This window comes from Berghia stephanieae, chromosome 15 (assembly GCF_034508935.2).
Source record: "Berghia stephanieae isolate SIO BIC M18660-M18661 chromosome 15, UCSD_Bste_1.3, whole genome shotgun sequence".
Classification (NCBI taxonomy): Eukaryota; Metazoa; Mollusca; class Gastropoda; order Nudibranchia; family Aeolidiidae; genus Berghia; species Berghia stephanieae.
The window spans coordinates 13599853-13614021 of NC_088374.1; the positions used below are offsets into that span (position 1 = coordinate 13599853).

Below are 14169 nucleotides of genomic sequence, written 5' to 3' on the forward strand. Positions count from 1 at the left end.
ATCCCATTTTCTTCCTTTTTACTGGAGCTGATATGACCTAAACGTGTTGCAAGCGCCGTAAAACCCTTAAAAACAAAAACAAACAGCATAATTAAGTTACAGTGTGTGACATAATCAGTCGGATGGTGAAAATGTTTCAACCAAGATATTGCTCAGTTTAATTAGAAGGTTATTTTTTTTTTAAAAGTAGGTTCTAGCCATAAATCATGAAATCAATCCTTTTTATACATCTTCGGGTAATAACAAAGCTTAACTTCACATTTCTAAGTATATATTTTTTACAGCTGGTAAAGTCGAACAAAAAAATGGAAATTTGAGAAAAGTTGCTGGATACCTTTATCATACATGTGACCATAACTTCATGAACAATCACCCGATTTTCTTCAAATAAAGATTAAAATTCTCTTGGGAGCATATTCTTTCAGACACTTAATTTATGAATGGGGTTGATTCACGGCTAAGAACGCGGTCACGTGATGTCCAAACTGTGTCGGCTGGGTGGGGATCCTGACCTCCCATAGCGGGCAGGGAGGTACATTCTGTGTCTTCTATCCCCTTATATCTGTTTTCCAACATGCTTTCTGTCTTGGTCTTGGAATGAGATTACTTGGTTTTGTCATGGCCCTGGCCGGAGTCCGAGCTGGGAGGGATACAGTCAAATGCATAGTTATTTTTGAGGGAGATGATATTTTTTTCCTTGTAAATCATCTCTCTGTTATGTATTATTATTTTTATTTTGAATGTATAATGTTAGCATTTGAATGTGTTCCTCTTTGTTGGATTTTGTGCTTATGTCTGGATGAGACTTGTAGGTGATTTCAAACTAAGTACATTGGTGGTATGCTCTTGGAATCTACATCTGATCCCTATATGTTCTCAGTTCCCCTCTGTCTTACTTTTTCTTGGCTGCTTTACTTGTATTTCTAGAACTTTTTACTATCCCATTTTCTTCCTTTTTACTGGCTCTGATATAACCTAAATGTGTTGCAAGCGCCGTAAAACCCTTAAAAACAAACAAACAAACTGTGTCGGCTGACAGTAGTGTGTTTTTCAGTACCGTATGACTGACTATGTAGTAGATACAGTCATCAGTAGCCTCAATTAAACGAAGATCACATTGATTTTTCTAATTAATTATGAATAATGTTATAATCATGACTATTCTAGGGGGATAATATTTTTAAAAAGCCTTTTGGTTGATAACAACGGATTGACGCCATATGTAGTTACGGTGTAAAAGCAAAAACGTGTTCATGGTCACCTGCAGAAATTGTAAATAAATATTTTTAAACAACAAACATGTAACTATTATGATTTTATAAAGATTTTATTAAAACAGTACACGATTGAGCAGCGATGGCCCCTCAAGGCCGATAAAAATTGATAAAAGACAGAAACGGGCGCTTAAATGACCTAAATAGTGTCGAAAGCGCCGTTAAACACATAAAAACAAAACAAAACAAAACAACGGTCACCGATCAGGGACATGCTGTTACCCTACCGAGAGAGAGAGAGAGTGAGAGAGAGAGAGAGAGAGAGAGAATGAGAGAGAGAGAGAGAGAGAGAGAGAGAGAGAGTCTCAACTTTTTCTATTATGCCATTTGACTCAAATCTTTCAATTTCATTTTCTATTTTTGCCCTGAGCATGTATGGCGGAAACCGTGCCTTGCAATATCTAGTGTTAGTACCTGTCTTCATTGCCAATTGACTGTTCTATCATTCAATAAACCATTTTCCCCAAAAGCATGTATGTTATCATTCAACAATATTTCTAACGAGGCATTAGTACTAGTTTCACACTTCACAGAAAATTTGAGATTCCAGTCCAGTTTGATGTGTTGAAGCCAGTTTCTGACAAGCAATGATGGTACATCTCCTGGGACAACGACAATCGGGAGTTTCAACTTCTGTCCATTGTAGTCAACTGGTACAACAGTCTCTCCTAACACTGGCAGACTACCTCCTGTGTATGTCTTTAAACGCTTTGTTGATTCTGATGGTTGAAGAGTGATGTTTCTTGAACTACACACATCAAAATCGGCCTTGTTCATGACACTTAGTGTAGCGCCAGTGTCAAGCACGAATGTCACCCTGGCGTCATTTACGTCGACTGGAAGCGAAACTGGCTTTGTGTTGACACTACCACAATTTGGTGATCCTGTCATCTCATACAATTGAATTTCTGGGTCATTGGTGGTTGACATGGTGTGTGCGACAGATTCGGAATTGTCAAGCTGCACATCCACGAAATGCTGACGATGACGCTCATTGTGGCCTCCTGTCCGCTTAATCAAAGGGGTTGGTTTGGACGATCTACACGCCTTTGCAATGTGGCCACCCTTGCTGCACTTGTAGCAGGTTGCTGATTTAAACTTACTTTGCTGGGGTGAATGTGGGCCCAGACAACGATAACAGTTGTTAAATCTGTTGTTGGTGTTGTTTTCAGAATCGCAATGGTGATTCTTCGCCGTACGATGATGCGTGACATTTACTGCATGAATCGAAGAATCGGATGAGCAGCAAGAGTTCGGGATTTTTTTTTTTTACACCCCAACATTTAAACAAAACAATTCATACATTTAGCGGGTGGTTGGATGGGAGCATCACCCTTGAATCGTATACCTATGATGTTCGCATGGGTGTACGATCCGATAGTGATGTCATTTCTTCTTCTCTTTACTAGCCTATCTTGCTTCTTTGGTTTGTGATTGTATTTTTGACAGGGGATATTTTTTTTTCTGTAAATCTTCTGCCTGTTTGTTCTTGGTTATTTATAATTTAGCTTATGATATCTTTAGGTTATGATTTTGATTTAATTCTGTACTATTTTTGTTAGATTGCTTTTTTTTTTTTTGTTTCCCGCGTCTCTCATATAACCTCAATTGTGTTGAAAGAGACCTAAAGCAACAAACAAAAAAAATCATACATTAAGCCCAGACATGCTGCCCACAAACCACACATATACCCACATACATACGCTACTCTAGATACAACAAACACACCACCTCTGGAGAACAAGCAGCATCATACACAAAAAAAAACAACAATACAAAATAAAAACAACCTACAAAGAGGATGACTTCCCACCATTGACAATTATAACCTTAAACATCAGAGGTATGAGACAGAAAATACAAAACATTAAAATCTAATAAAGAACTACAGACCAGACTTCCTACTGTTACAAGAAATGAACATAGATGACAAATACATACAAGAACGAACACTTTTCGAACTTAGACCAGAAGTTAAGAATATATTTTGGACAATCGACAAGAAAAAAAAGAAACTGTAGAGGAGTAGCCATAATGAAAGTCTCTGACAAATGGACAGTCACCCAACACGACCATGACAACACAGGACGAATAGGGAAAATAGACGTTACTCAAGACGGCTACAAATTCCAAATTTACAACATCTACGGACCTGCCTCAAGAACGGACGAAAAAAAGACAACTTTCCTAGACTTAGAAAAAAGAATAGAGACAAACCCATCGACACTCATCATCTTAGCAGGGGATTTCAATAACATACTACACCCACGCGACACAACTACCATAGAACACAACAAACAGCCATAGACAAACACATACAACAACGAATTAAAGAAAAACACAATCTAACAGATACATACAGAGAAACATTCCCACTCGGAAGAAGAAACCACCTTTAAATCACCCTCAAACACACTTGACAAAATATACATATCCAAAACAACCCCAATATCAGAAATTAAACAGTAAGAGAACACACTAAACTACACAGGCCACAAAGCGGTCTACGCCCAGTACAACCCAAATTACAAGACCCAAACAAAAAGGTGCCTACGGGAAAATTCAACAACAGTCTCCTGCAGGACCATTATTACATACAATACATGACCGACATCATATTAGACTATACGGACAATATACGGAACGACAACAACCGGGAATGGTGGGACACCCTCAAACAGATCATACAAACGCTAACACAAATTATAGGGAAAAAATACAAGACAAAACACAGAAGGAAACAAAGTAAACAAATCATCAACATCGACAGAGCGCGTGACAACAAAACGAAAACAAACACACCATGTGACAAACAATAGAAACGAAAGAAATGAACAAAAAATACAGAATAGAAAACTAAGAATGAACAAAATAAACAGAATATAAAAGAAAGAAATTGAACAAAAATAATACAGAATAGAAAAACTGAAAGAAATTGAACAAAAATAATACAGAATAGAAAAACTGAAAGAAATTGAACAATAAATACAGAGTCCACAAACTAAGTAGCACATACAAAACACGCAACGACTACACTGATTTAAACGACACAATAGCGCGAATAGAAAACGAACTACACAACAGACGACATATAGACAAAATCAGAACCATAGATGGGCAAATAACAAAAATCGAGGCAGACATCCTCAAGACCTTCTACAATTTTTACAAACTATACACAAGTGGCGAAATATCAACAGACATACAAGACCACTACACCGATTATACAAAGAAACTGACAGACGGACAGAAAGAGCAATTAGATACAGAGATCACAATAGAAGACTTAGAACACAGCCTAAACAACATAAATACAAACAAATCCCCAGGCCCCGATGGACTAACAGTAGAATTCTACAAAAGTTTCTTCCCCCTCCTTAAAAAAAACTCCCCTAGAAGTGACCAAAGAAATACACAAAGAAGGACAATTAACGAACAGCCAAAAGATATCATACATAACCCTCATACCCAAAGAAAGCAACACAACAGACGTCAAACAATACAGACCCATATCCCTCCTAAACACCGACTACAAAATTATAATTATAGCGAAAACTTTAAGCAACAAAATCAAAACTTACCTGCCCCAACTGATAGACCAAGAACAAACATGTAGCATTAAAAAAACAGAACAATAGAGCAGCACACAAACTTCCTCAGAGACCTTATAGGATATGTAAAACAGACACACACACACACACACACACACACACTCACACACGCATACATCTTGTCCATCAATCAAGAGAAAGCTTTTGATAGGTTAGAACACAGCTTCTTACACAAAATATTAGAACACAACAACATAAGCCCTTATTACAGAAGATGGATAAAAATACTATACAACAATCCCTCCAGCTGTGTAATAGTCAATCAAATAATATCTGATCCCTTCCAAATCGGTCGGTCAGTACGACAGGGTTGCCTTCTCTCGGCCCAACTATACATTTTATGTCTCGAAACCGTTTTGGAAAAAATTAAGAGAAACCCGAAAATTAAAGGCACCAGAATTTCCTTGTGTGTGTTGTGTATTGTACCGGTATGGTGTTTACTTTATGCCCGAAAAGTACCGAATTCGACCAACAGTCGCACTGTGTGGCTTTGAGCAAGTCACCTTGCTTTAGCTCATTTTGTGATGCTGCACTACGGCTGACGCCTGAGTTATGAAGGTCTTCCATTGCACTGACCCTAAAGAAAATTTTCCCCTTAGGGATTAATAAAGGGAACTGTATACTATATATTTTTATGGGAAGGGTGTATGCGAGTATAAATTGATTTCACGGGCCTGTATCAATTTCCTTATTCGTTTATTTTCCTTCACAGGCTTACAAAAGATGAGCAGATTTCGTGTGGAATCGACGCAGACTTGCCCAGTCCTAGCAGGAAATCGGTCAAAATTAACGGTTACGATTACGTGCACCACATTAGTTATTTATTTATGAATATGGATACCGGTATCTACACAATTCCCTTTAGCGGGAAATACAATTTCTGTCTCTACAAACAGGAAGCTGGGCAGAATGGAACGACCTGGTTTCTGTGCATGACGAACCCTACGAAGGACGGGTCGAAAAAGAAGATAATTATAACGGTGGACGACGACGATTGGCAAGACACACACGATATCCCGAATATGGTTTACCGTCCCGTCTTGGCGCATTGCGACAAGGACAGTCACGTTTGGATCGAAGCCGACACGGAAATGGATACAGAAATACGAGCTGGTTTCAGTGGAGAGTTACTGAATCAAATTACCCCTACTGCGAAGGAGTGTGAATTGTGTAAATTATTTTAAGTTTCATAGGCAATGTGTGTGTGTGTGTGTGTGTGTATGTGTATGTGTGTGTGAGTGATTCCTGGGTGCAAGTCCTGCTGTGAACTTCGCCAAGTTGAGTCCTCAAAGAATACACATCTTTTCAACATAAGTTTGGGCTGAAAACTCGTCTTTCAAACATATCATCGATTATAGGGACCTCATCTTACCTAAAACTTTCAAACCTGGGACTTTAGGAGGGCTTCGTGGAACATGTAAAGTAAAGTAATCCTTCAGAGCCTTTAGGCTCATGGAGCCGGAGTTTATCCCGGTTTCTATAGCGTGAAACGGACAATACCAATTGCTTGCTATCCATTGGATAGGACGCTAATCTATCGCAAAGTACTTTCCGCCAGATCCAACAGACCTACCCTGAGTGGACGGGGGGAGGGGGGGGGTCAGATAAAATCTCGACAACGTGGAAAATGAAGGTCATTTTAATCGATCAATAGTTGAAGGACGAGTTTCTGGCCAAAACTTTATACACGTTGCCTATCCAGAGTGCGGTAGTATATTTTGAATCATCCTTGCCAATGCTGGAATACAAATGCTGCATTGTGGTATATAGAAACGCCTGCAATGGGAGCACAAAAGGCTGTAATGAAGACATCATCTAAACAGATGAGTCTAAGGCGTTGGTAGGCGTGAAAAAGTAGGCCTGCGGTCTTCACAGAGTATCCCACGAAGCCTCCCAATAAAAACGGTGGGTAGGAACCGTAAGGGTACTCTTGAACTGGGATGTGCCATTTGCTTTTTGGGTTTCTATGAGGCCTCTGTCCCGTCAGCATTGATCCTAAAATAAAATGTGGGTTTTTGGTTGGATCTTTAGAATGTTCCTGAAGAGCTCGAGTCGCTTTTGGCAAATCTACTCGACAGTCGTCATCCATGCGTATAATAAACACAGATTTATTGCAGTGTGATACACTCCATCTTAAAAGAAGGGAAGCCTTTTTCGTGATATTTCTGTAAACGTCGATATAATCACATTGAACGATGTCTTTGTGTTCACGTTCTTCGTCTTTGATTTGTTTTTGTATATTTTTGGACTTTGTGTCATTTGGATTAGCAGGTGATCCGATAAAGAACAGCATTTTGGCACGGTTTTTAGGATCGTTTGCAAATATGGCAGCGCTGCTTTTTCGGGCTTTTCGCCTTCTTTCAAAATTCCCTGGCGCTGAGGGAACAGCTATGATGTATTTCACGTCGTTTTCAATGCAGGCGTTTGGTTGGTTGAGTAAGTAAGGATACGTGTGCGGGTTGATGATTGGCATATCCAGGAGTTTTGAGGTCAGATCCATTTTGTTGTTATTATTATCAATCTTTAACAATTTGGGATCCTTATTATCACTGTGCTCAAAGCCTGTCAATTTATATGTATTATTATTACGGACGCTATATGTTGTGTTGAATAAGAATGACCAGCTGTCATTAGAAAGTTGACTGTCATGGAGATAATATTTTTGGAGGCACTGAAATATTTTTTGTATGAAAACGTCTTCAAATTCTAATTCCGAGTTTTGACTGGTTAATTTTACTCTCAAGAAGTCCAGGGTATTTTGAGCTCCAACTTGACTGAAGTTGATCTCGCAAGGAGAGTCTTCAAAAACAGTGTTACTTCCGGTTATCTGTGACATTTTAGATGCGACAATGTACAATAAGGTGGAAATGATGGCCGCAATTATAATCTGGTTTCGTCTTCGCACTCGACTTTGTATGATAAGAATAGCCATTCTGGGGAAATAAAGAGAAATGTAATAATCAAGACAATTTCACAGAAACATATATTGTTATTGTTGTCAGTGTTTTTAGTGGAGCCACTAAACCTAAAGTACAGTAGTCCTTCAGAGCCATTAGACGCTTGGAGCCGAAGTTTATTCCGGTTTCTGTAGCGTGAAACAGATAATACGAATTGTTTGCTATTATTTGGGTAGAACACAATATCTTCTTCTTCTCCTCCTCCTCCTCCTCCTCCTCCTCTTCCTCCTCTTCTTGCTCCACCTCTTCTTGCTCCACCTCTTCTTCTTCTTCTTCTTCTTCTTCTTCTTCTTCTTCTTCTTCTTCTTCTTCTTCTTCTTCTTCTTCTTCTTCTTCTTCTTCTTCTTCTTCTTCTTCTTCTTCTTCTTCTTCTTCTTCTTCTTATTATTCTGTTGGTTAGAGCTAATATAAAAGGATTCACTCACTTAAATAGGCCGAAACACATGTTTCTCTGGTTTCCATCCACGTCGTCAGTCGGCATATTATGTCCGTAGAATCTACGGACATAATATGCCGACTGACGACGTGGATGGAAACCACAGAAACATGTGCTTCGGCCATTTAAGTGAATGAATCCATTTGTATTTTACATATAGTAATAGAGAGAGAGAGAGAGAGAGAGAGAGAGAGAGAGAGAGATATTATATAATTTATATATATATATATATATATAATATATATATATATTATATATTATATTATATATGAAATTACTATATAAAATTCGTAGTGTGTAGCGTTGGTGAACGGGTGCATCCATTATCACCTCTGTGTTATTCTCTATTATTTGCAGATTTTTATTCGTGATTCCAAACAATTGAACTATAATTTTTATACACTTGTGCTTTTGAGTGTTCCATGCACCCTGTGATTATAACATTGTATGTAATTAGTCCATTTTTTAAATTGAATAAATGGATTTTATTCTGAGCTCGATATGCCGCCATACCTCATTCAACACGCTATTGTTAGTATCGTTTTTATCTTTAAATTTTGTCCCTCGCACTTTGAAATGCCAACAGGGATTCAATACCACCATACCTTCCTGCTGTCCCTTAACAAATATAATTAGACCTGTAAATTCTCTGTCAATTAACTGTAATCAGTCAATTCGTCAAATTCAAATATTTTTAAAAAGAGAAGAAAGAAATGAATAAAGAAAGAATTCATGAATCGTAGTCGATTGACTGTAAAGTTAACTAGGAATGTTCCACAGCCCCACGCATAGCTCATGGGCCGTTTATATTAATGATGGATATATATTGCCAAGGCTAAGCGACGCTTTTTAGAATTGCCGTGTCTGAACACACCCCAGTGTATTTTCACACAGCCTTCGTGAAATTATTTTTTCACTTTCGAAACCTGTCGTAGCCAATTTTAACTGAGCCGCCGAGCGATAAATTTCACTGTTTCGTCTATGCCAAAATGGACCACATTTACTTGAAGGACAGGAAAAGTATGAGAAAGAAAAATTCGAAACACCGGAAGTTCGTTATGTAGACACCTTCAAATCGAAAGTTAAATGATTGCTACAAGCACATCTCGATTACCTCATGTTGTAAACAAACTGGTTGACCGTTTCTAAGTTTCTTCACTGATTGCGTACCTAATTACAAGGAACAATGGTAAATAGCCTAATTAATTCCCTCGCAATTTAGTTTTCTGCCATTGCTTTGCTCAAGTGAGCTTGCTGTTTACCTTTCATTTTGATTCTTTGGATTTTACCGCGACGACGAATTACGAAGAGTTTCAGTTTCAGTCAATTTTTATAGAGCTCATTTACAGGTCTATATAATACAACTCACCAGCTGACCCCACTTATTATTTTTCGATTATATTGTTATGAACTATTGTCATCACATGTGTTAAAAATCAAAACGTGACGAATGAACTGAAAAAGGAAAGGACAGACAAAAATAGTAATTGAATTCAATAATGTGATCTCACGTCGCCCAGCAACGGGGGCCATCGTGGTTCTAAACAAAGAAAATCGGTACTTTTCATTCTTTATGCTGGCTAGAACTTTTCATATGTCTTGTGATCAGAATGTGTAAAAGTCAAAACATGATCAGATTTATAATAGTTTTTGTTTCCTCTGGATACGCTTTTATGCTCGTCGGAAAAATATTTCATAAGGGTGTCCGCCATTGTTCCGATAGTTTAGAGCCAGTTACTAAGTTACCATACCTCATTACGAGTGAAGTGACGTCATGACTGTTGAAGCGTATTGAAGTAAGACGAGACGAGACGAAAAAGTGGTGGAAGAAAGAAAATGAAAAAGATAAAAGTGGTCATGAATCTATTTGATCGCTTCTACACACCGTCATTCCAACACAAGGCCATTGAATGAAGACATTCCTTGCTACCGATACAAATAAACAACGCATCGTCTTACAACAACAATCATTATCTTCTTCTTCTTCTTCTAGGTTCCATGCCTGGTCCAGGCTTCGGATACTGCATGAATTATCTCTCTCCATTCCTCCTGTCTCTTGCTTTTTCAAACAGCTCTTGGATTGTTAGGTTGGTGAAGCCCTTCAGTTGGTCTATGAGTGTTTTTCTTTGTCTCCCCCGGGTGCGTTTACCAGGTATTTTTCCACAACTTGCCAGGTATTCATTCTTATCTTTCCTTACTATGTGTCCGAAAAAGGATAGTTGTCGATCCGCTATTAAGGGCATTAGTTTCCTTTGTTGGTATGTTTGTTTTAGCACTTCTTCGTTCGTTTTGTGTGCAGTATACGATATTCTCTGCATCCTTCTCAAGCACCACATTTCAAAAGCTTCAATGTTCTTTTGTGTTTCTGCATTTGTAGTCCAGCTTTCGCATCCGTATAACAAGATTGGCCACACGTAGCACTTCAAGACTCGGAATCTAATCCCGAACGACATCTGTTTGTTTTTCAAAATGTTTCCCAGGTCCATGAAGGCCTGTTTGGCTTGAGTTATTCTTGCTCGTATGTCTCGGTTACATCTTCCATCTGTTGTCACTATTGAACCTAGGTATTTAAAACTTTCTACGTTGGTAAGTTGCTCGCCATGAATCGTTATATTGCAGGTGTTGTTGTTTTCGGGGTTTTTCTGTATTACAATGCATTCCGTTTTGGTGATATTCACTTCCATTCCCTTGGCTTCACTATCTACTACCACTTTGTCAACAATCTTTTGAAGTTGGATTTCTGATGTTGCAATGAGTACCGTATCGTCTGCGTATCTTATATTATTTATGTTGTGACCTCCTACTTTTATTACCTCTATATTAGTTATGCCCCTCATGATTGTTTCTTGGTATAGATTAAACAGATCTGGTGAGGCAACACACCCTTGACGGACTCCTTTCTTAATAGGAATGGAATTTCCTGTAGAGTTTCCGATTTTGATAGATGCCTGCTGGGTGTAGTATAATGTTTGCATGAGTCTGAGGTCTTTCTCATCAGCGCCAATGGAGTGCAGTTGTTTTAGTATTTCTTCGTGGCGTACTCTATCAAAAGCTTTTTTGTAGTCTACAAAACAGAGGTATAGTGGGGTCTGAACCTGTATAGCTCTTTCACATAAAACACGGAGGAGGTATATTGCGTTCCTTGTCCCTCTGTCAGGTTGGAATCCATATTGTTCTTCTGTGATTTCGTGGTTAATCTTATTCCTTAGCCTGTTGATAATTATACGCAACAGTATTTTGTTGATGTGGCTTATTAAACTTATAGTTCTAAAATTTTCGCTTTGGTATTGCTATGAAAATAGAGTTACAGAGATCTTCTGGAATTTTCCCAGGGTTGTATATATTGTTGAATAATATGTGAAGTTCATCAATTGCTAGATCTCTTAGGCTTTTTAATACCTCTACAGATATTTCATCAGGGCCTGTTGCTTTACCATCCCTCATTCGTTCCATGGCATGTTCAATTTCACTTTTGGTGATGTTTGGTCCGCTTAATGGTTCTTTGAATTTCAGTGGTGGTTCATTATCATAAACGTCTTAACTCAATGCAGTCGCGGAGTTATAGCCCCTGACACACCCCTGATTTTGGACCGCATGATTTTGGACCTTTTTTATAGACCTCTCAATTTTTTGTTCATGTATATAAAGATAAGCAGTCTTTTGTATCCAATAGATTCAGCTTTCATCTATCGATATAATATGTAATTTTTTTTCTAAGTATTTCATTATTGACATTTTCTATGAAATATATATTTTGAAGGTCGTTTTATATCATTTTTCCGGTACTCTAGACTGATCCAAGCCATAATTATCATCCTCTTCATCAGAAAATGCATGGATTTCATCTTCTTCATTGTCCGATCCATCCTCCATAACAATTTCTAAGGCTTCACTCGTAATGAATAGTCCCTTTTTAGACTCCATTGTTGTTTACAAACGCTAGCCGTCGTTTGCCTCGAGCAGGAAATCGGATAAATTTAGCTTCGTAAATTTAGTTAAATTAAATAAGCAAAAAAAGCCAAAGTTTACTTTTAAATGAAGATTTAGAGCTCAAAAAATGGAGGAAAATTATCAAATTTTATTTTTTGTTTATTTTCGTATTCAATCAAATGACTAGTCTCAACAAAACTATCTAAAATCCCTGCCGGACGTATTTGTCCGAGACGTCTACAAGTTGAGCCTGTCGGACAAATGCGTCCGACGCGTCTCCATTGAGTTAACTCTCTCCTTACCAGCCATTTTCATAATTTTTCTTGAAACTTCACACCCACCCAGCACAAAAATAATATCTTTTTTTTCTATTCAAACAGAAAAGGAACAAGTACATTCTATACATATAATTGTCCAGTGTCTAATTTCTATCGTTAGAAAAAAATATTTTCTTCATAATTTGTGATGTACAAAGGATATCAGAATGAGAAAATTTTGGGTTGCATCGTAACAAATATGACGATTTTCCTATGGATGGCAAGGAGAGGGTTAACTCTCGCCTTACCGACAATTCTCAAAACTTTTACTAAAATCTCATATCTACCTACCCAAAACAAAAGTGAATTTTTAAACTCAAATTTAAGCGCACAAAGTGCATGAAATACATAATTTTGTAGAGCAAAACAAGCTTGGTTCTAAACAAAAAAAAATCTGTACTTTTTATTCTTCATGCTGGCTAGAACTTTTACACATGTCATGTGATCAGATTGTATCAAGGTCGAAACTCGTTCAGATCTATAATGTTGGATACACTTTCATGCTCGTCAGACAAGTTTTGCATGAAAGCGTCTGCCATTGTTCCGATAGTTTGGAACCAGTTACTGAGTTATTATGCGCCACGACTGTTGAAGCCTATTCTACTTGAATATCAATACCAAGATCAAGAGGAATGGGGGGGGTGGAAGTGATTTTGTGACCCCTCGTCTCAAAACGGTATTATGTCGGGATGGACCAGATGCTAAAAAGTCAAATTATAGTTAAACTGGTCAAAAGTATAAGACGTTAGTATTTATCACAGTAAAATATGTTATTCCTTCTCCTCTATAAAGCATATAAACTAAACTTAAGCATGATATTTCTGGCTGGAAATTCCATTTTCAGCATCTAAATCATCCCGACTTAGTACCTTTTTGAGACCAGGGGTCACATTTGTGTTGTGTACAAAAGCACACACACGATTAAAATCAAGCTTGTGAATGGGGATGATCTATATTACCTTTCCATGTGCTCGAAGTCATTGGTCACATTGCAAAATGTGCTCAAAATGACCTACATATAGTGAAAACTGTTCACAGCTTTTGAAATATCTAGAATTACGATTGGTTATTTTGTTCAGCTTGAGGCATGATGAGTATGTTTACAATTTCCATAAACAATGCAGAGTGTTTACATTTGTTAGGAAAGATCCAAAATTGGACAGCAACAAATCATGTGATCGATGACTCGGTTGGACGAAAACATGAATATATATCGCTCCCATTCCTTTAAGGCATTTGAAGGCTGTGAGAGTATTGTTCAGACAAATGGACTGCCACTAACATCTGTTTGCCTACATCGTCTACCGACAAATAAAAAGAACGGACAAACCACCTCTGAATTTTGGAGAAAAAAAAATTCTGGATTTAACCGGACATCACGGATAAAAATAACCAATCAAAACCAGTGATTTTGGGTGACTTTAATATTCATTTCGACGACAACACCGATAATTCAACTACCAACACGATCAAATCAATTACATATACTCTTAGGTATTTCCAACACATCACAAACCCAACACATCGCAAACCCAACACATCGCAAACCCAACACATCACAAACCCAACACATCGCAAACCCAACACATCGCAAACCCAACACATCGCAAACCCAACACATCACAAACCCAACACATCGCAAAC

At 37.9% G+C, this 14169-nt stretch overlaps 1 protein-coding gene across 1 annotated transcript in view; it reads right to left on the reverse strand.

Moving 5' to 3' along the window:
* Nucleotides 1–2283: 2283 nt before the first annotated feature.
* The window catches only part of LOC144960588 (beta-1,3-galactosyltransferase 1-like), a 14653-nt gene continuing 2767 nt past the window's right edge, over nt 2284–14169 (reverse strand). Inside the window, exon 2 of the mRNA XM_078893817.1 lies at nt 2284–7818. Coding sequence (XP_078749943.1) covers nt 6609–7817 — 1209 coding nt within the window. The 5' untranslated portion in view covers nt 7818 and the 3' untranslated portion in view covers nt 2284–6608. The remainder of the gene's footprint in view (nt 7819–14169) is intronic.